Here is a 19,762-nt window from a genome sequence, read left to right as displayed (position 1 = left end):
TTATAAAAAGACCTTGTATTTTAAGGACAAGTAGTGCTTACAAAGGTGGGTTCTTTTTTTTTCTCTAACAGTGACGGTGTTAAGATCCCTCCCCAGGCGGACACACTGCACACACAGCCAATATCACCCCCCCCCCCCCCCCCCTCCACACTGCACGGCCCCATCAAATAAAAAAAGGTGAAGCTGGTCACATGCACAACCTCCCCCCCCCCCCCTCCCACACAGCCCCCAGCCCCACCCCCTCCCTCTATACAGGTTCACACTGCCAGAATGAGTCCATGAGTTCATTGTAACAATAATAATAATAATTTAGAAAAACTAAGAAAAGAAAACGGGAAAAGAAAACACTGACACGATCGCTCCTCGGGGTCTCCTCCCAGCGGGGGGCGCAGGGCTCCCAGCGGGGGGGGGGGCGCGGGGCTTCCAGGGGCCCCCACATGTTCATTTTGCTCCAGGCAGACTTCCAACGGGCGGGGCTCACAGTAGACCCCCGACTCCTGGCAACACACCCTGTCGTCGTCCCCCCCCCCCCCCCCCCCCCCCCCCAATACCCCTGTCCACCCTCGTCCCCCCCCGTCCCCCCCATACCCTGTCCACACCCTCCCTCCCTCCCCCCCCCCAGTGGGGCAGGGCCCCCGGGCGCTGGAAAAGGAACGTCGGGAAGACACCCTGACGACCGTCGAAGGGGCTCCAGGCTCCTTGTGGAAAACAGTCCCCCACCGCGCGTGAGAGGGCGGGCGGCGGCGGCGGCGGCGGCGGTAGCTCCGGACAGCCGCGCGGCCCAAGGTTCACCATTTCCTTCACAGAAGAAACTCCTCCCCTCACTGCACACTCGCTCACGGCCGGTGGAACCTAGAGAGGGGAGAGGGGGGAGACGGAAGGGGGAGCAACGTTGTGAGAAACTGCTGGCGACGTCACGGCACCGTGTTCGTCATTAATCAACTCGGCCGAGGAGCTATTTTTAGCACGCCCATTACTGTCCTCCCTGCTGGTCACTCACAGTACTGCGGTGCCTCGGTGTCATTCAACACGTCCTCAAACCCCGTTCCCAAGGATACCGGGGTTATGCCGTCGCCTATTGTAGCCGCATATGCAGCATTGACTCGACAATAATCCATCCCCAGCCTCCCTCCCTCCCTCCCTGCCTCCCTCTCTCTCTCTCCCTTCCCCCCCTTTCCCCTGCTGTTCTATTTATAGCCCGTCGGTCTATCTTTGCCACAGAGGTTCTCCACCACGCGAGTACGGTATAGGGCTATAATTAGCCCGGCCACAAAGCCCCGGAATAGCAGCAGAATAACCGAGTGCGACACAGCGATAATGCCTATTCTTCCCAGCCGCATGCGGCGCCCACTCCCTGGGCTCTGAGCGTACTGACCTTGTGAGATGCTTGCTGGACGCGTGCACCTCCATCTCCGTGCTTTTGAACTCGTTGAGCTCCTTGCGGATGGCGGCCTGCGGAGCGGGGAGAGGAGGCACATGAACACGAGTGTCTCCCTGAAGTGGCCCCTGTGGGCGAGGGGGCCAGGACCCAGGGGGGCGGGGGGCCTTTGTGTTTTTAAACGGCTTAAAACAACTCGGATGTGCTCGGTTCAAACGCGCAGCAGAGGGTCACAGAGCAGACGGCGTCAACAGGGGAGGTTAGCGGAGGCGTGGAATGCACCGGATGATACCGTCGGTGGGGTCGAAGGTTAGCCAGGCTGATAACCCGGAGTAACAATGGTAACAATTAGCGTTAGGAAGTGATCACGCTGGGATCGGTGATGGTGAATCACTCAGAACCAAACACTGTTTAAAACGGTATTTTAGGATACGGATGACGTTTGAAACTCACTTTGGGCAACAGATTAGTACGTGCATTCAGTTAATTATACTCCCCCAGTGTACTTTATTTAAACGGAAAAAAAATCTGGATCTCCTGAGTAAGCGTTTGTATTGTAAACTCATCAAAAAGGGAGTTTAGCCCAACTCCCTTTTGATGAGTTCACATTATTGAAAAGTCCCTGACCTGCTTATCATAGCCACAGAATAGTGTCCCCTTATCCATGTGTGTGCAAGCCTGCTTGCATAGGTATGTGTGTGTGTGTGTGTATTGATGAGTTCACATTATTGAAAAGTCCCTGACCTGCTTATCATAGCCACAGAATAGTGTCCCCTTATCCATGTGTGTGCAAGCCTGCTTGCATAGGTATGTGTGTGTGTGTATTGATGAGTTTACATTATTGAAAAGTCACCAACCTCCTTATGATAACAACAGAATAATGTCCCCTTATCCATGTGTGTGCAAGCCTGCTTGCATAGGTATGTGTGTGTGTGTATTGATGAGTTTACATTATTGAAAAGTCACCAACCTCCTTATAACAACAGAATAATGTCCCCTTTAACCATGTCTGCTTGCGTGCGTGTGTGTCGGTTTGTGCGTGTGTGTGTGTGTGTGGGTCGAGCGTGCGCCCACCTTGTCTGCGGCAGACAGCCGGGTCCAGGGCTTGTCGGCCCTGCGGTCGTAGTCCTGGGCCTTGGCCACCTCCACGTAGTCGCTGAAGCGGATCAGGATCTTGCGGTCCCGGAGCTCGTCCACAGTGGGCCGCTGGTTCAGCTGGATGGGGAGGCGGGAGACGCGTGAGGGGGGGCAGCGGAAGGGGGTGGGAGAGGGCCGGGAGGAGGGCCGGGACGAGGGAGAGCGGGAGGGAGAGGGAGGGTTGTGGGGCAGAGGGCCCACCGATAAACAGATTCGGGACCACCTCTTGGTTTGGCTCAGGATCTTTTTGGGAAATGGAAATTGTTTTCGAATGGAGGACATCTCCATTGTTATTTGAGTTAAAGTTAAAAAATATCCAAATCCATCCCCCTGCAGGTGCAGTTTATAAGATAATATAAGAAGACACTTTATTAATCCTGTGAGGGAATTCAGGCGGCGCTCTAGGAGTGGGAACAGTGCAAGGCATGAAGCACCTCCACGTCTAGTGTGTTTACTGAGAGCTCCAGACATAAGGCTGACACTGCGTCCAGAAGGATCGATGACAGACAGGTGAACTAGACACCAGGAGCTCTTTACCTTTCTGTTGAGCCGCTGCTTGAGCTCCCTCCTCTCCTCCTGCTCGGACTGGTCATTTCTCTCTGAAGGGGAGCAGGAATGAGGAACAAATCAGTGAGCCTGTCAACATGCCTGTACCACTGTTCCTGCAGGCCATTCAGCCCACAACCCAGGGTTTAATCATCAATTCATGAGGCATGAATCTTTTAACTCATTTCTAAATGATAGATGATATTTAAAAAAAAAAAAAAAGTAGGCTGCGTGCATCTATATTTAATTCTTATGTACATGGAAACTAGAATATACAGTCTGGTGTGCTTTGGCAGCTGAGACAATACATTTTGGCAATATCATTTATATTATTGTATAATCTAGAATCAATGCATATATATCCGGCGGTGATAGTTTATTCAGTTCGGGAAATAACTGATGAATATGCCCAGGTAAAAAAACGTGGCGTACTCACGTTTCAGAATATTCCGACTCTCCAACTCCTCAACATTCGGTCTCTGGCTCAGCCGCCTGCGGAGAAACACCAGAACCACGTTCTGAACCATTTCACCGACTGGCTCACTGCCCTATCCTACACCCCGCTCTCACTTTCTTCACTGTGCGTTTTCTGGAGAGGATCCCCCTACGTTTCCATCTCGCATCCAAACCCCGACTGTGGTGCTTTGGCAGAGGCGCTCCCCACATCTGGATCAGCGACGATGAACGCCAATTCCTCCGTTTAATTGTTCCTTCGTCTCCTCCAAAGAGTCTGGCTGCTGTGTGAATTATTCTCCGCGATCGCGATCATGCACCATGCCAGGCTGTGCTGCGGTGTCGGAGAAGCGCTGCTGTGCGGAGCCACTGCAGACGGACGGAGTGTTTGTCTGCCCTACGCTGGAGGAGAACACGCGCTTTTGAAGAGCGGCGTCGTGATGCGCGGCTCGGGTGCGCCCTCGCTACTCTACCTAGCTACCGCCTGCATAGTGCGGAGTGGGCGGGGCCTAGGAGGCTTTCACTCAATCCGCGGGATCCCCATCTCCCTGGGATGATGATGATGCGGTGGGCACTGGCATAACAACACACTGGCTGCCCACTATGCAGCATTCGGTAAATAACACGCGGCCGAGTTTAATATCGTTCCGATTGCCGATTCAGCATAATTAGTGGATGTTAAACGAAACCTTAGCCCTATCCTTTGTATCCCATTAAATAGGCACACATTTGATCGTAAAGGTTGAACGTGTTTGTTTTTCCATCACCACTCATGCATCGCTGTCCTATAGCTTCATGCTATTCAAAGCCTTTATTAATCATTGATAGAGAGTGCACAACAGGACATGCTTTAGAAATGAAAGGCCATGGAGCAGAATCCCCCCGCCCTCCACTCCCAACACTGTTTGTAGTCCTCTGTTTGTAGTCCTCTGGTTACACAGCTTAAGCTTTGTAGTGGTCGAGAGTTGAAAGACGAAAGCCATAGGTCAGACCCTCTGAGCTGCAGACTGCCCACCTGACCAGGTGGGTCGTACTAATGGCCTGCGACATATTAAGTTGGTTCACCGCTGTCAAATACCGCCTTTCAAATGTGATGCTTTGCACCGTCTATCCAATCCATCAATTGATAATTTGCTGCAGTTCCTAAAACTTGTGTACATTATGTATAGATAAAATGTTTATTAAGATCATACAGCTGTGTTTTGGCAGCATTGCCTCAGCCTCTCATGGAGGCAACATAGAACGAACACCGGCAGGCAATTAGTGAATCTAAGTAAATCGACGTTCAAGAGCGATGGTGCTGGGAAACCACTTAGTTATCATTCTCAAATGAAGTCTTGTGAGAATAGCACGCATTAATAAAACTCACTCAGCGATTTTTTGCTCACTAAAATAAAACTCGCTACGGCACAAGCGGTAAGCATCTGCGTGCTTTTCAATGCAGAATGCGATTCAGAGCAAAGAGACCCGATAGTGTTTCGTCCATCTTGCTCATTTAGCGGCAGCCCTCCCAGTGTGGTCTGCAGGAGAATGCAGACCAGCAGATGTGACTGTATTAAATTTGCAACAGATGAAATGGAGAATCACTCCCCGAGTCCAGATGGACCCGCGCCTCTGTGTTATTGACCTGGTCTTTGAGTTGCTAAGCAACAACCAGTTTCCCCTGCGATTCTTCACCACAGAAGCCTTCGTCTTCCCCCCCCCCCCCCCCCACCTCCTGCTAGGTGCTGCTCTCTACAGTACGGGACTTCTCCATCCTCTATGTTTAAACGTGAGATGAGAGCATGTTTCTTGTATATGCTGTGCTGCTCTAAGCTGTTCCAGAGGTTAGACTGTTCTTAATAACCCAGATGTTTGAGATGTATATCTTAACACCCCAGATGTTGAGATGTAGTTCCTAACACCCCAGATGTTTGATGTTGTTTTTGATGCCCCAGATGTTGAGATGTTTCTGTTGAAACCCGGGATGTTTAGATGCAGTTCATGGAGCCAAATTGGTGTGAAGAGAAGACATTGAATATCCCTGTTTATTTATTCTCTAGAGGAAGTGAAGGTCTTTTATGATGAGATCTCTCTCTCCAACCCTCTCTCTCTCTCTCCCTCTCCATCTAACCCTCTCTCTCTCCATCTAACTCTCTCTCTTCTCTCTCTCTCTCTCTCTCTCTCTCTCTCTCTCTCTCTCTCTCTCTCTCTCCAACCCTCTCTCTCTCTCCAACCCTCTCTCTCTCTCTCTCTCTTTCTCTCTCTCTCTCTCTCTCTCCCACTCTTTCTCTCTATTTTTCTCTCTCCCACTCTATCTATCTCCCTCTCTCCATCTCTCTCTCCCTCACCCGCTCTCTCCCCCCATCTCTCTTTCCCATCTCCCTCTCTCATCTACCATCATCCAACCATTAACAAGCACAGTGCTGAAATATGAACAGAATTATTATCACTCTAATGATATACATAACACGCATTCAGTCTCCAACAGCTGGCTGATGAAGCGGGCCAGACGGCAGCAACATATCATCGCTGTCACCCACTGTTCCGACGCATAAAGCAAGATTCTTATTTTTATAGAGTGAACATAAACTCCCAACTGTGTCAGCCAAAGCCAGCCGGAGAGAGAGTGAGTGGGCGGCAGAGACAGCAGTCTCTTCTCTTACCTAAAACACTAAACAAAGAGCCTCTCTGAACGGAGTCTACAGCTGCCTCTCTCTGCCTCGCTCTTCCCTAGTTACAGTAGCATCCCCCTCCTCTCCCTCCTCTCTCTGCCCCCCCCCCCCCCCCCACAACAGGCTTTAGCAGAGCGGGGGCGGTGGGTGGATGGATGGATGTGGGTTCGTGAAAATGCATTATTGAACAGTCTCGGGGGGGCTAAGAATAGCCACGGCGAGGAGCGCATGGCGAGGGTGGGGGTTGGGCACGGGGGCTAAAGATAGAAAGGTCGTCTCTCTTCGTGACCCCCCCCCCCTCATCATCCGCCATCAGTCCTGACAGCAGCGTCCACTTGCTGCGGACCCCTCCATGTTTGCGGTGCGCTTTGTTTGGGGTTCTGCCCTTGCGGGGGAGATTGAGTCCAAGCTGGGGGGCTGGAGGAGGTGACGGTCTGCGGTGTCTCCCTGAAACGGGTCCCCGGGGAATGAGCTTCACTGAGCTGCTGCTGCTGCTGCTGCTGTTTCATCCCCTTCTCCGCCACTGACTGCAGCAGTTTTATATTTGGAATGGATTTCCCTTTCCCCGAGCAGGACGGGACGACGTGTCACGATAAACATGATCTAGGGACGCGTCGTAGAGCCGGGTACACAGTGTTTTATAGAGGGCCGTCCCCGTGCGATCACCGTCACCTTGAGAACCCTTTAGTCATCGATGGTAATTCAAGCAGGGACGACGTTTTAGTGACATGTCATAGCGTCCTCATAACGTTCCCTCGCTCTGTCTCCCCGCAGTGAAGGGAAAGGGGAACGAATAAACAACTCGCTTTTGGTAAAGAAGAGCGCTGGAAGCATGGAAATAAATAAACAGGCCATTGTTGTTTCATTGGTGTGAAAAAAACAACAAGTGAAGGAATGTGTAAATGGGTCACTGTTGTGTAACTCTACTGCACTCTAAGCTTGGATCCTGACATTCCCAAGGACTTGGGGTTTGGAGAGGGTGGAGAGATATGTTCCTATCGTGTTTCTATTTAGTGTCCTGCTCCTGTGATCAATTTAGCAGGACCCAATCACGATCAATTAAGCAGGGGTCACTCATCGTTTACAATTTAAAACGTTTTCCTTTCTTTTTTCAGTATGTGTCTTTCATTATGGATGCATATTGACTCATGAGCCACTCATAAGATGAGGAGAGCATATTTAAGTAATTGGGGTGAGGTAATAAGATAAGATAACGTCATCGTGGATCATCTAAAATAACGTGAGATCATTTGTGAATATAGTAGATGACATAAGATGAGATCAAAAACACAATAAAAAAAAAGATCCTTAAAAAAGAAAGTAAAGGCGCTACAGCTTGGCTCCTATACACCTTCCATAATTCTGGAAGCTTCTCTCTCCCAGTCAGACTCCCAGACGTCCTGAATCCCTCCACGTAAGGTGTCCTGGCCTCAGCCCGGGCCGTGTGAAATGCTTCTGGTTATTGTGTGGCCTTCAGCGACTAACGCTGCGCTCCTGTTTTATTATCGCGCTTCTCCGACAAAACCACAGCCAGACGCGCCAGAAATAGATTCCCGCTCACACCATCGGTCGCCTTGGAGACGGACAGTATTTATATATCTCCTTCTCTCGCTGCTGAGACGTGGGTGTCGGAGCTGCGCTCTGCTGCGACTTCCTGGAACGGGAGTCGTTACGCAACATGCGCTTCTCTGGTTATGGTGCAACTGTGTGAAGCGCAGGGATGGAAACCGGGTCGGCCCTGTGCTACCGGCCCAGTCCTGTCCTACGGGGCCGGTCTTGTGATGCCGGGAATAACATCTCGCCTGTGCATGGGACTAGTGTGCCTCCGAGCAGAACATGTGGTTGTTTTCTATGAAAACACCCAGAGCTACAATCGCAAAGAATGGATCGCATTATGTTGTTGGTTGTAGGCCTACCATTTTCTTATTTTTCGGTTTTATTTTGGTTATTTTCCTTTTACAACACGAGGTCATTCTGAACAAGGGGTCTCCTTGTGACATTGCAAGGGACTCACAAGTATATACAGTAGGCCTATATTTAATAAACACATTGCAGATGTGCAGTGTGTAGAGGGATGGATTTGGGATGGAAGTCATGTGACCTACTGGTAAGGTTGAGTTCAGGGTCAAGGCCACAGGTAAGTCCCTGATTGGTTGTCGTTTGTCCAATCACAGGCAGCGTTGGGGGGAGCAGTGTCTCAGATAAAAGCTGATTGATCCCTTCATCGCATTAATTAATAACCATGTTGGTTATTTCAGCTGGTATCACAAGACTTGCTGAGTCAATCATTTCTTTAGATTACCTTGTTACTTTTGTTTACCCCTAGATTAAATGTTTGAATGATGATTGAATTAATCAGAATGAAAACAAATATACCCCCAGGAAATAGCTTTCCATTTGCTATTGCTATTTATATGACCCGATAGACCATGGCCTGGTGTTTATCATGGGGCATACATAATGGATGATGACGTTACACAAAGCATTGGGTATTTCCGGCAGAATTTCTTTCCGTGGTTTCGTTAATCCATGTAGGTATGAAAAAGCACATTAAAAATGGCTTATCAATCCATCAACAATAATAACCTTTCCCGGATCCAAGTTATCACGCTCACACTCATTCACAATGTTGCCCTTTCAACCGTGGGAACGGAAGGAATCTCGGGCACGATGACCTGGTGCTCACACGCGGACGAAGAAATGCCTCTGTGACACCACAGTGCTGTTATACATTACGATATGCAATCTACACATATTGGCTCTCTCTGTCGATTACGCACAATAGCTGTCAATCTATACATATATGTATATATATATAGTTTTACATATTTCTATATTAATATATATATTTATACATATATTTATATAAATATCTAAATATTTTTGTCTAGCTCCACCTCTGAATGTGTCTCTGTGATTCTGCGATTTTGTCAAACTCATTTCGTTATTGTTAGGTGCCCCCTTATAACTAAAGTTTGAACTGATTGAAGCGTCGGCGGCGGTGGCGGCGGCGGCGGCGGCTTACTTGGCGAGCTTCATCTCGATCTGCTGCCGGATCTCCTGGCGCTCCAGGTCGGTCCGGGCCGGGAAGATGTTGCGGTCCTCGAGATCCTGCTTGCTGGGCCGGTTCCGTAGCTTCACCGTCAGGAGCTCCTTCCTCAGCCGGCGAGGAAGGGTGCCTGGTGGGGACGCACGCACGCACGCACGCACAGAGAGAAACAAGAGATTAGTGCGAGGAACTGGTTTCCCTCCCCAATGTCCGCAGCCTGTGGACGTCCTTACTGCCTGACCCCTGCCTGCTCCATATAACCTGATGACCGTCATTCAATTCAAATAATTACATTTTTTCATCAACAATCGGTTCCTTGGTTTGTTATTTCCTTCTTCCTCAGGTGAGGGCAGGGGCGTTGCTAGACCTAGAGTTTTACTGGGGCACAGGCCCCTAACTGCCAACATTTTTTTTTTTACGTGTGCACAATATGAAATATATGGATACAGAAGGGTATGTACGAGCTTCAAAATTGTTGTCACTGTCATACTGTAGGCTATATTAAAGCACTGGTAAAGGTAAAGACGCAAAGATGGATTCATGAGTACCGTACAATTATATTTATTTAAACACATACACATCTCAAAGATTTACAAATAAGGTAACTGACAAATAAACAAAAAGTCTCTTTATGACCTTCACCTCTTTATCAGGAGAAGTCTACACATCTATATTTATTTAGAAGCTGTGTGGAAACAGCATAATTTTGCCAGAACGACATGTACTAAAAAGGCAAGGAACAAGGTTTAAAACTAATAGAATTTCTGACTTAAGGTGAGGTGGCTCATTGCCACCAATCAACCTGGAAAATGTTATAGAACCATCAAAGCTCTTAAATTAAACTAAATAAGGCCATACACTACTGCATAGAGCCTTTTTAAATGATTATTTTTTCACTATTAAGCTGTATCGCCGCGCCTTCATGGTGGCAAAGCGGTCAATAACGTGGCTTTGACTCACTTTGCATAGTTGCTCCTTTTCAATGGACAAAAGAGAAAGTTGGTGAAGCCTTCCTTGCCCCATGGTTGACCTAAGCCAGGTGTGGAGCCTTCTCGACACACTGAAAGATCGCTCACAACTACAACTGTTTACAAGAATTGTGAGTGCAATGATCTGAATTATCTGTGTCAATGTTGGGATCATTGTTGGATCCAGTATGTTAAAAACACCCTGTATATCCATAATTTCCTTTTTTGTGTTAAGGAAGTTTTTTGTCTAAAACTTCCTCAAGTTTTGAAGACAGACAATTTTTCATTCATTATTCATTTTCCGCGTGTGTGCGTGCACGCATGGTGTGTGTGTGTGTGTGTGTGTGTGTGTGCTATAAAACTACAGGCTACAGACGCTCAGTATTGAAAACTGGTGCTAATTATGTGGGCAACATTCTTTAACAGCAATCAAGTTGTCATTGTTTGTGTCAAACAAGTTGTGAATTTGTTGTAACGTTAAAAAAGGAGATGAGTTACTCTGGGCTTTTTCCAGCTCCCGTGGTTTCCAACGAAACATGATCAACAAAAAAACAAGGAATTGAAAGCTACTTACAATATGCCTAGGTTACATTAATTTCCCCTGATGGCAGCAATGTTCCACTTTCAGCTGGAATTCAAGGTACATCAAAACCACGTGTCTTCTTTAGATTTCAGTTCCCTTTATTTATTCACACAGTTCAGCAGCGGCATTTATTCAGAATCAGAGCCCAAATTAAAGCTGCATTTAGGGCGACTATCACTACCCAGCAGAAAAATAGATGCACTATAAATGGTTTTGTATAGCAGTCACGAACATGAGCATAGTTGTGGAAATGCTGGTGTTAGAAAACATAGTTGACGGGAATTAAAGTGCTGCACATCGACTGTACAAATGTAGATTATTCATCACAAGAATTTTAATTCAGAAATCGAATAGGCTAATAAACTCTGAATTGTGAGATAAAATTCAGCATTCTGATAATAAAGTCAGAATACTTGGATAAAATCCGAATTCTGATAATTAAATCCAGCATTAAAGGTTCATTTAAGAAGGTTCTCACCAATCCATTGTCGCAGTGTCGATTTTTTTTTTTAAAGTAGTTCACTAGTCGTAGCGTGCAAATAAATTGCAGTGTCAGAATTCTGAGAATTTTGTCAGCATTCAGATTTCCCAGAATTCTCTTACACTGCAAATTAAAGCGCTACTACTAGCAAACTAGTTTCAGCGTGACTGGAGAGAACTTCCTTAAATTAACCTTTAATGCTAGATTTGCATCAACGCTATTGTGTGAATTAGTATGGTTCTCTTTCATGGAAGCCGGAAGTGGGAGATTCCTTATTTTTTTTACCATTATTGTTTTATTAACAAATTTCTCCTACAGGGGATTGATAAAGTTCTATCTAGACTATTGAACAGAAAGAAACACTTGGTCATACTTTACACACTTTCAGAAGAGTCACGTGGACGAATCCGTAAATAACTGATTTTTTTCATTGGTTGTTGCGTTAAATCTTACCCAGATACAATAGGGCTATTTTCTGATTGGCTTTTATGTAGCCCCTTTCGTTTTTTGATTGGCTGGTAAGAGGCAGGCTCGACTGAAGACTCCCGAGGCAGCAGGAGATGCACTTGATGAATCCTGCCGATTCCATAGCGAGAGCGGCGCTTCTGCAGATGAATTTAATAATGATCAATGGAATTTTACTGGGGCACTGGAGACTTTTACTGGGGCACGTGCCCCAGTAAAAAGGGGCTGATGACGCCTCTGGGTGAGGGCCACTACCATTGGTGCCAATGCCATAATTGTTAAAGCGTCAGTACAGTGTGTGTGGTTCACACTCCCACACACTGTGGGTTTGATTCCGTGTGGGAAGCACTCAAACCATGCAAAGACATAGCATCGGCTCGCCTCTTTCCTCCCAAGCGTACCATACCACGAACACACACGCGTCCCTGCCATGGGAATGGAACCCCCGACCCCATGCAGTGTCGACTCCTCACCCCCCCTGGGGGTGAGGAGTCGACACTGCATGGGGGCGACTACAGGCCTTTCGTCGCCCCACCCTGCGGCCCCAGACAGGTGTTCATCCCCGCCCCCACCCCGCCTCACCTGAGATGACGGAGTCGTTCCACTCCTCCAGGTCGTTGGGGAGGCCCGAGGTGTTGGAGAAGCACTGGTCCAGCCTCATGTTCTCCTTGTTCTCCTCCGCCTCCTTCCGGGGCCAGTCGCCGCCCCCAGACCCGTGGCCCATGCCGTGGCCCCCGCCGTGCCCCAGGCCCATGCCCGGGCCCAGGCCTCCGAAGCTGACGCGGGGCCCCGACGGCGAGGGGTGGTGGTGCTGCTGCTGCTGCTGCTGCTGCTGCTGCTGCTGCTGGTTCTCCGAGCTGCAGGAGCGCGAGAGCCGCCCGTCGCCGCCGCCGCCGCACCACGGCCGCGGCAGGGAGGCCAGCTCACTGCCGTCGTGGACGCTGTGGAGGGGGAGGAGGAGGGGGAGGTGGGGGAGGGGGAGGTTAGGGGAGAGGGAGAGTGAGGAGGAGGAGGTGGAGTTGTAGGAGGTGGGGAAGAGGGTGGTGGAGGAGGAGGAGGTGCAGGAGGAGTAGGTGGGGAAGGAGGAGGTTAGGGGAGAGGGAGGTGGAGTTGGGGGAGAGGGTGGTGGAGGAGGAGGAGGAAATGGTCGAGGTGGAAGAGTTGGGGGAGAGGGAGGTGGATGAGCAGGAGGTGATGGAGGAGGAGGTGGGAGAGGGAGGTGGAGTTGGGGGAGAGGGTGGTGGAGGAGGAGGAGGAGGAGGAGGAGGAAATGGTCGAGGTGGAAGAGTTGGGGGAGAGGGAGGTGGATGAGCAGGAGGTGATGGAGGAGGAGGTGGGAGAGGGAGGTGGAGTTGGGGGAGAGGGTGGTGGAGGAGGAGGAGGAGGAGGAGGAGGAAATGGTCGAGGTGGAAGAGTTGGGGGAGAGGGAGGTGGATGAGCAGGAGGTGATGGAGGAGGAGGTGGGAGAGGGAGGTGGAGTTGGGGGAGAGGGTGGTGGAGGAGGAGGAGGAGGAGGATGAAATGGTCGAGGTGGAAGAGTTGGGGGAGAGGGAGGTGGATGAGCAGGAGGTGATGGAGGAGGAGGTGGGAGAGGGAGGAGGTGGTGGAGAGGGTGGGGGAGGGAGACTTTAATGTGAGCCGACGTCTGAACACATCTAAGAGGGTCCTGAGGTCAGCGCCTTGCTCTGCGGAGGCACGCGGTGCCGGGGGGTCTTTGAGCAAGGCACCGAGACCGCCGTCGGCGACTAAACCCTGTTAGTGACACCAGCGGCCCTAATGGGCTCCAAACGATCGACTCTATTAATATGAGTCAGCCACTCCACTAGTGGGGAGGGCACGACGTCGTTAGAACTAGAGGAGAGTAATTGATCAATTAATACATTTCATCCAAAAAGCCCACATTAGCCTGCAGGCTACTGTTAGCAGACATGTGCGTTTGTGCGTGTGTGTGTGTGCGTGTGTGTGTGTTTGTGCGCTTGTGTGTCTGCGTTTGTGTATGTGCGTTTGTGATTATGAGTTTGGGTGTGTGCGTTTTTCTGTGAGTTTGTGTTTGTGTGCGTGCGTTTCTCTGTGTGTGTTTGTGTGTGTTTGTCTGTGCGTTAGTGTGTGTGTTTGTGAGTGCGTTAGTGTGTGTGCGTTAGTGTGTGTGTGTTAGTGTGTGCGTTAGTGTGTGTGTGTTAGTGTGTGTGTGTTAGTGTGTGTGCGTTAGTGTGTGCGTTAGTGTGTGTGTGTGTTTGTGTGTGCGTTAGTGTGTGTGTTTATGTGTGTGCGTTAGTGTGTGTGTTTATGTGTGTGCGTTAGTGTGCGCGTAAGTGTGTGTGTGTTTGTGTGTGCGTTAGTGTGTGTGTTTATGTGTGTGCGTTAGTGTGCGCGTTAGTGTGTGTGTTTATGTGTGTGCGTTAGTGTGTGTGTTTATGTGTGTGCGTTAGTGTGTGTGTTTGTGTGTGCGTTAGTGTGTGTGTTTATGTGTGTGCGTTAGTGTGTGTGTTTATGTGTGTGCGTTAGTGTGTGTGTTTATGTGTGTGCGTTAGTGTGTGCGTCGGGCCTCCTCACATCTCCTGCCGGTTCTTGGAGGCGAAGGCTCGCTGCAGCTCCTCCATGATGCTGGTGGGGGGGCCGGCGGGGTGCAGCAGGTTGCCGAGGTGGGGGGACCCTGAGGCGGTGGACTGGGGGCCCCGGAGGGGGGGCAGCACGCTGGGGGCCGGGCCCTCCTGGGGTCGGGGGATGGGCTCCTTGTGGACGTAGGAGGGGGGGAGATGGTTGGGCAGCGACATGGCTCCTGAATCTGGGAGGAGAGAGGAGGAGCGTCAACATAGGGAGAGGGAGGGGCAGGGGGGCAGGGGGGGCACAGGGGGGGGGAGGGCAGGGGGTTCCACTAGTCTGGCCATCCCCAGACCAAGCTCCATCCTAGATTGAGCTTGGTCCCAGGAAGCTGCCGTCATTTTCTTCAGCACCAGAGGCGTGATCAACGGGCCTCGTTCAACTGACTCTGTACGCGATTGGCTGCTTGCCGTCGCTTCCCTGTCGTCGTTGTGTTAAACCAGCCAATAGCGCGCCGGGGGGGAAAAGCCAGCTTGGTGATTGGCTCCCGCAAAAACGTATCGGAAGCAGAAAGACACGTGTTGCTCTTCTCCAGACCCTTCTGCAGGGCGGACTCAAATCTCCGGCAGAATGGGCGGGGCTACCCAGTCCTCTCCCAGCAGAAAGTTTCTGCGTTCGAACCCCCAAAGTCTGCCTGTAGCATCCTTTAGCGGAACGCTTCACTATCTGCTCAGTGATAACAGAGATCTCTGTTAAGGGAGCGTTCTGATGAGCCAGAGACTAACTCTGAATAGAGCCAAGAGGAAGTGAATGGAAGGAGAGTTTCTCTATTCACTAACAGACGATTAATGACGAACCTTCAGAGACATTCCCCTCGCCCAGGTCCCCCCCCCCCCACCAGGTCCCCCCCCCCCCCTCCCCTCAGGGGGACGACCTGGCCTTTGGTGGACCTATGGTCCTGCACGTGTCTTGTCTCGTGCTAGTGTCTCGTGCACTTGTTTTGGTCTCGTGCACGTGTTTTGTCTCATGAACATGTTTTGTCTCGTGCACGTGTCTCGTCTCGTGCACGTGTTTTGTCTCGTGCACGTGTCTCGTCTCATGCACGTGTCTCGTCTCGGGCACGTGTCTCGTCTCGTGCACACGTTATTTCTCGAGCACGTGTCTCGTCTCGTGCGCTCGTTGTGTCTCGTGCACGTGTCTCGCTCACCGTCGCCGCTGTTGCTCCTGGGCGGGACGCAGGGGGGCGGGGCCTTGGGGGGGGAGGTCCCGGGCGGGGCAGCAGACTCCTCCTCCTCCCGGCCTCCCTCCTGGCCCCCACCTCCCCCCTCCTGCAGCTCCTCGGGGAGCTCTGCTCCACAGGAGGCGTGCTCCTCCCCCTCTTCCTCCCCCTCCTCCCCTGACTCCCCCTCCTCCCCTGACTCCCCCTCCTCCTGGTGGAGGCGGTCCTCCTCATACTCCTCGTCCGGAGGAGGTGGTGCTGATGGAGGAGGGACACGCACGCACGCACGCACACACACACACACACACAAACACACACACGCACGCACGCACACACGCACGCATGCACACACAAACACACACACGCACGCATGTACACACACAAACACACACACACGCACACACATGCACGCACACACATACACGTATACACACACACACACACACACACACAGAAGTTTAGTTTAAAACAATATTCTATACGTATTACAGCAGGTATTGTGATGCTAAAAGAACATGCCAATTATTCATGTAACATTAGGCCAATTCTTAAATACTTTATAAATGATTTATTCTTAATTTGTTATGGATAAATATTTCCCATACCGAATAAACTAGAATAATCATTTGCAGAATAATAATCCATAACATAATTTTGATCAAAGCATTATATAACCTCTCATCAATGACTCATATTCTTTATCCAGCATCCTGATGGTCTAGTGAACAGTAGGCAAGCAGACAACAACAGCCGCCCTCTTCTGTAGACTAGACTGTAGTCCCGGGTGGGGCGGTGGCATGCTGTTATAGACGCGCCTCTTCTGCCCTCTTGTGGTAGATTTGTATAACTTGTGATGCAAAAAGCTACATAATTTATACACTTTTATTTTTTATGTTAGGAAACAATGTTTGAAAACGACATCCCGAGTGTTCATACTTTACTTTGCATAAAACTATAACAGAAACAAATATTAAACAGAGGGAATTGTGCTCCCTGGTATTTTACACTTTATATGCATTTTATATTTATATATTACAGCACAGCGACTCATCGCTTAGCAACGGAGGAGGCCAAACCTCCCCGCCATAAAACAACCGCTGACATAGATCCATGCTGTAAATAAACTAGATCTGCTCACTGCCACCTCCATGTGTACAGTCATCGATCTTTAAAGACAAATCACCAGAGCTGACTCCCAGCCCCTCAACCATCCATCTCCATCCTGTCTTCTCCTCCTCTCCCCTCTCCTTCTATCCCCTCTCCTCCTCTTCTCCTCCTCCCCCCTCTCCTCCCCTCCCCTCTCTACCTTTCCCTTTGCTCCTCTCCACCTCTCCTCCTCTCCCCTCTCCTTCTATCCCCTCTCCTCTTCTCCTCCTCTCCCCTCTCCTCCTCTCTTCTCCTTCTCTCCCCCTCTCCTCCTCTCCCTTCCCCCTCTCCTCTCCTCTCCTCTCCTCCTCTCCCCCTCTCCTCCTCTCCCCTCTCCCCTCTCCCCTCTCCTCCTCTCCCCTCTCCTCCTCTCCCCCTCTCAGTCCATCACACAGCGGCAGAGACGTCAAGGCGATCGCCGATGATTAAGTCCGACAAATGCGAGTGAGACTGAACAATGAAATGTTTCCTGAGCTAAAGAGATGCTCCAGGCAGCGGCCCGACTGCCTGGAGCATCAGACGCTCATCCAGTCAGTGAACATGAACCAGCGCGCTGCTTTTATGGCTGTTGATGATAATCTGGTCGAAGTCAATTAGCTAACGAGGTGGCTGATTGGAGCCATCAGCGATGGAGTCTCTCACAGGCTTGTAGTATCTCCCTCATTCTGTACAGCTGCTCTGATCTGTGTGTGTGTGCGTGTGTGCGTGTGTGTGTATGTGAGTGTGTCAGTGTGTCTGTGCTTCTGTGTGTGTGTGTTTGTGTGTCGTGTGTATGCCTTCGGTCTGTGTGTGTCAGTGTGTCAGTGTGTAAGTGTGTCTTAGTGTGTGTGTTTGTGTGTGTGTCAGTGTATTAGTGTGTCGCGTGTGATTGTGTCAGTGTGTTAGTGTGTATGTGTGTGCCTTCGGTCAGTGTGTCAGTGTGTCGTGTGTTGATGTGTGAGTGTGAGTGTGTCAGTGTCTGTGTGTTGTCCGTCTGTCAGTGTGTCAGTGTGTGTGTGTGTGTCTGTGTGTGTGTATGCGTGTCAGTGTGTCAGTGTGTCTGCTCTGTGTGCTGTCCGTCTGTCTGTGTGTCTGTGTGTGTGTATGCGTGTCAGTGTGTCAGTGTGTCTGCTCTGTGTGCTGTCCGTCTGTCTGTCTGTGTCCCCCCCCCCCCCAGGGGTCATCTGCCGGCCCCCCACTGAGGGACAGGACACCGTGTCAGGGCTGGTGGAGGGGGGGGGGGGGGGGGCACTGAGGGGGGGGGGCCCTTACCTGGCGAGGGGAGGTCCTGGTCGGGCCCCAGGTACTCCACGCTGCTGACCACCAGGCGGGGGCTCAGGGGCCCCACGAAGCAGCCCCCCCCCAGGAGGAGGGTCCCGTCGGGGGAGCAGCAGCAGCCCTGCTGGGCGGAGCACGCCTCGTGGCGGCACCTCAGACCGCCGGACAGCGCTACGTCTGGGGGGGGGGGGGGGGGGAGAGGGGGGGGGGGGGGGGAGAGGGGGGAGGGCGGGGAGGGAGGGGGAGGACAACGGTGAGAGATGGAAGGAGGGGTGAGGTGGGGGTAAAGAGGGAAGGGAGGGGGGTGGAGAGGGGGGAGGGTGGGGGGGAGAGGGGGGAGAAGTGAAGAGGGAGAAGGTGGAGGGAAAGATGAGAGATGGAAGGGGAGCGTGGAGAAGGGTGTGGTGGGGGCAGAGAGGGAGGGGGAGTGGGGGAGAGGGCATGGGGAGGGAGGAAGGGGGAGACAGGGGGGGGGTGGGGGGAGAGGTGGAAGGGCGAGGTAGAGAAGTGGTGGGTGGGGTGGGGGGGGAGAAAGGGAGGTGAAGGGAGATGGGGAGGGGGGGAGAGGGAAGGAACGAAGAGAAAGCGCAGTTTGGGGGAAGACAATGGAAGGGGGGAGGGCGAGGGGGAGAGGATGAGAGAGAGGACGTTGAGGGGAGGAGAGGGAGGAGGGAGGTGTTATTAAGATGTGATGAACCATAGACAGAAGTGAAGCGAATATTGCTGCTGATGCCAAAAGAGGGATGCCTTCCTCAAGTGCTCTGCCTGCTAATAAACGCTCTCACTAAAGCCTTGACCTGGTTCGGATGCAGCGGACGCGTCTCCCTTGGCCTCTCGTCTGGCTCCCTGTCTCACAGACGCCACACACGCTAATGCACGCTACGCCTTCAGCACCGCATCTCTCCCCTCTCTTTGGATCTCTGCCCTATTAGTTCAGAGTCTCATTTGAAGCACTACACCCGTAGGACTCTGAGATTAAATGAGAAATGAACGAGACATCAGTGCCGAGCACAATCTCTCGTCTCTAATCGATTTTGTGTCTGTTTGGCCAATGAATGAGGCCGGAAATACTCTGAATATTTCAGGAGTTTGTCCCAAATAGTCCCGAGCCAATCGGGGAGCAGCTGTGACTCAAAGGAGGAAGCATAACTATTCATTACAGTCATCGTTCACACCTGACCTCCTTTCAGAAGACCCGCAAACGCACACGTGTGTGTGTGTGTGCACGCTTATCTGCATGCGTGTGAATGTGAGTGTATGTTTGCCTGCTTGTGCGCGCGCGTGTGTTTGCATGAGTATGTGTGCGTGTGTCTCTGTGAGTGTGTGTGCATGTGTTTGTGTGCATGTGTGTGTATGTCTGTGCCTGTGTACGTGTGCGTGTGCGTGTGCGTGCGTGTGCGTGTGTGTTTGCTGTCTGTGTGAGCCCACCCGTCCCCATTTCACTCTGAAGCCGAGCGTGTCACCGTCCGCACTTCGGCATAATAAACCCTCCTCTCTCCAGCTGTCTGAACCTTCTCCCCTCCCCCCAGCTCCTCCACCCCTAAAGGACCACGCCCTCAACCCCACCTGCCCTCAGCCCTTCTCCCCTCCCCCCGCGACCCCTCACCTGTGGAGCTCTGCTTCAGTTTGTCGTTCTTCTTCTTCCGCCACTTCCAGGGCTTGAAGAGGCGTCCCAGCGTGGCCAGCTTGCTGTTACGGCGGATGGGCGGAGTGTGGACGCCCGTTACCAGGCAACCTGTCCTCAGCACCCTCTGCTGGTCCATCGCCTCCTCTGCAGGGGGGGGGGGGGGGGGGGGGAGAGACGGGAAGACCCAGAGGAGAGGAGGGGGGAGGAAAGGGAGGAGGAAGGAGTGTGTAGAGAAGGAATCGAGAGGAGAGAGAGGGG

At 51.4% G+C, this 19,762-nt stretch overlaps 1 protein-coding gene across 1 annotated transcript in view; it reads right to left on the bottom strand.

The window, feature by feature from the left end:
* Positions 1-603: 603 nt before the first annotated feature.
* The window catches only part of LOC132463697 (phosphatase and actin regulator 3-like), a 20,421-nt gene continuing 1,262 nt past the window's right edge, over positions 604-19,762 (bottom strand). Inside the window, exons 2-12 of the mRNA XM_060060013.1 lie at positions 19,484-19,648; positions 17,872-18,054; positions 15,463-15,732; positions 14,268-14,499; positions 12,297-12,655; positions 9,194-9,347; positions 3,498-3,553; positions 3,053-3,114; positions 2,453-2,593; positions 1,376-1,452; positions 604-852 (exon numbers count right to left, since the gene is read on the bottom strand). Of these exons, the coding sequence (XP_059915996.1) occupies positions 837-852; positions 1,376-1,452; positions 2,453-2,593; positions 3,053-3,114; positions 3,498-3,553; positions 9,194-9,347; positions 12,297-12,655; positions 14,268-14,499; positions 15,463-15,732; positions 17,872-18,054; positions 19,484-19,648 (1,715 nt within the window). The 3' untranslated portion in view covers positions 604-836. The remainder of the gene's footprint in view (positions 853-1,375; positions 1,453-2,452; positions 2,594-3,052; positions 3,115-3,497; positions 3,554-9,193; positions 9,348-12,296; positions 12,656-14,267; positions 14,500-15,462; positions 15,733-17,871; positions 18,055-19,483; positions 19,649-19,762) is intronic.

The sequence above is a fragment of the Gadus macrocephalus genome, chromosome 1 (genome assembly GCF_031168955.1).
Source record: "Gadus macrocephalus chromosome 1, ASM3116895v1".
In the NCBI taxonomy this organism is placed as follows: Eukaryota; Metazoa; Chordata; class Actinopteri; order Gadiformes; family Gadidae; genus Gadus; species Gadus macrocephalus.
This window is presented reverse-complemented; position numbering and strand designations above follow the sequence as displayed.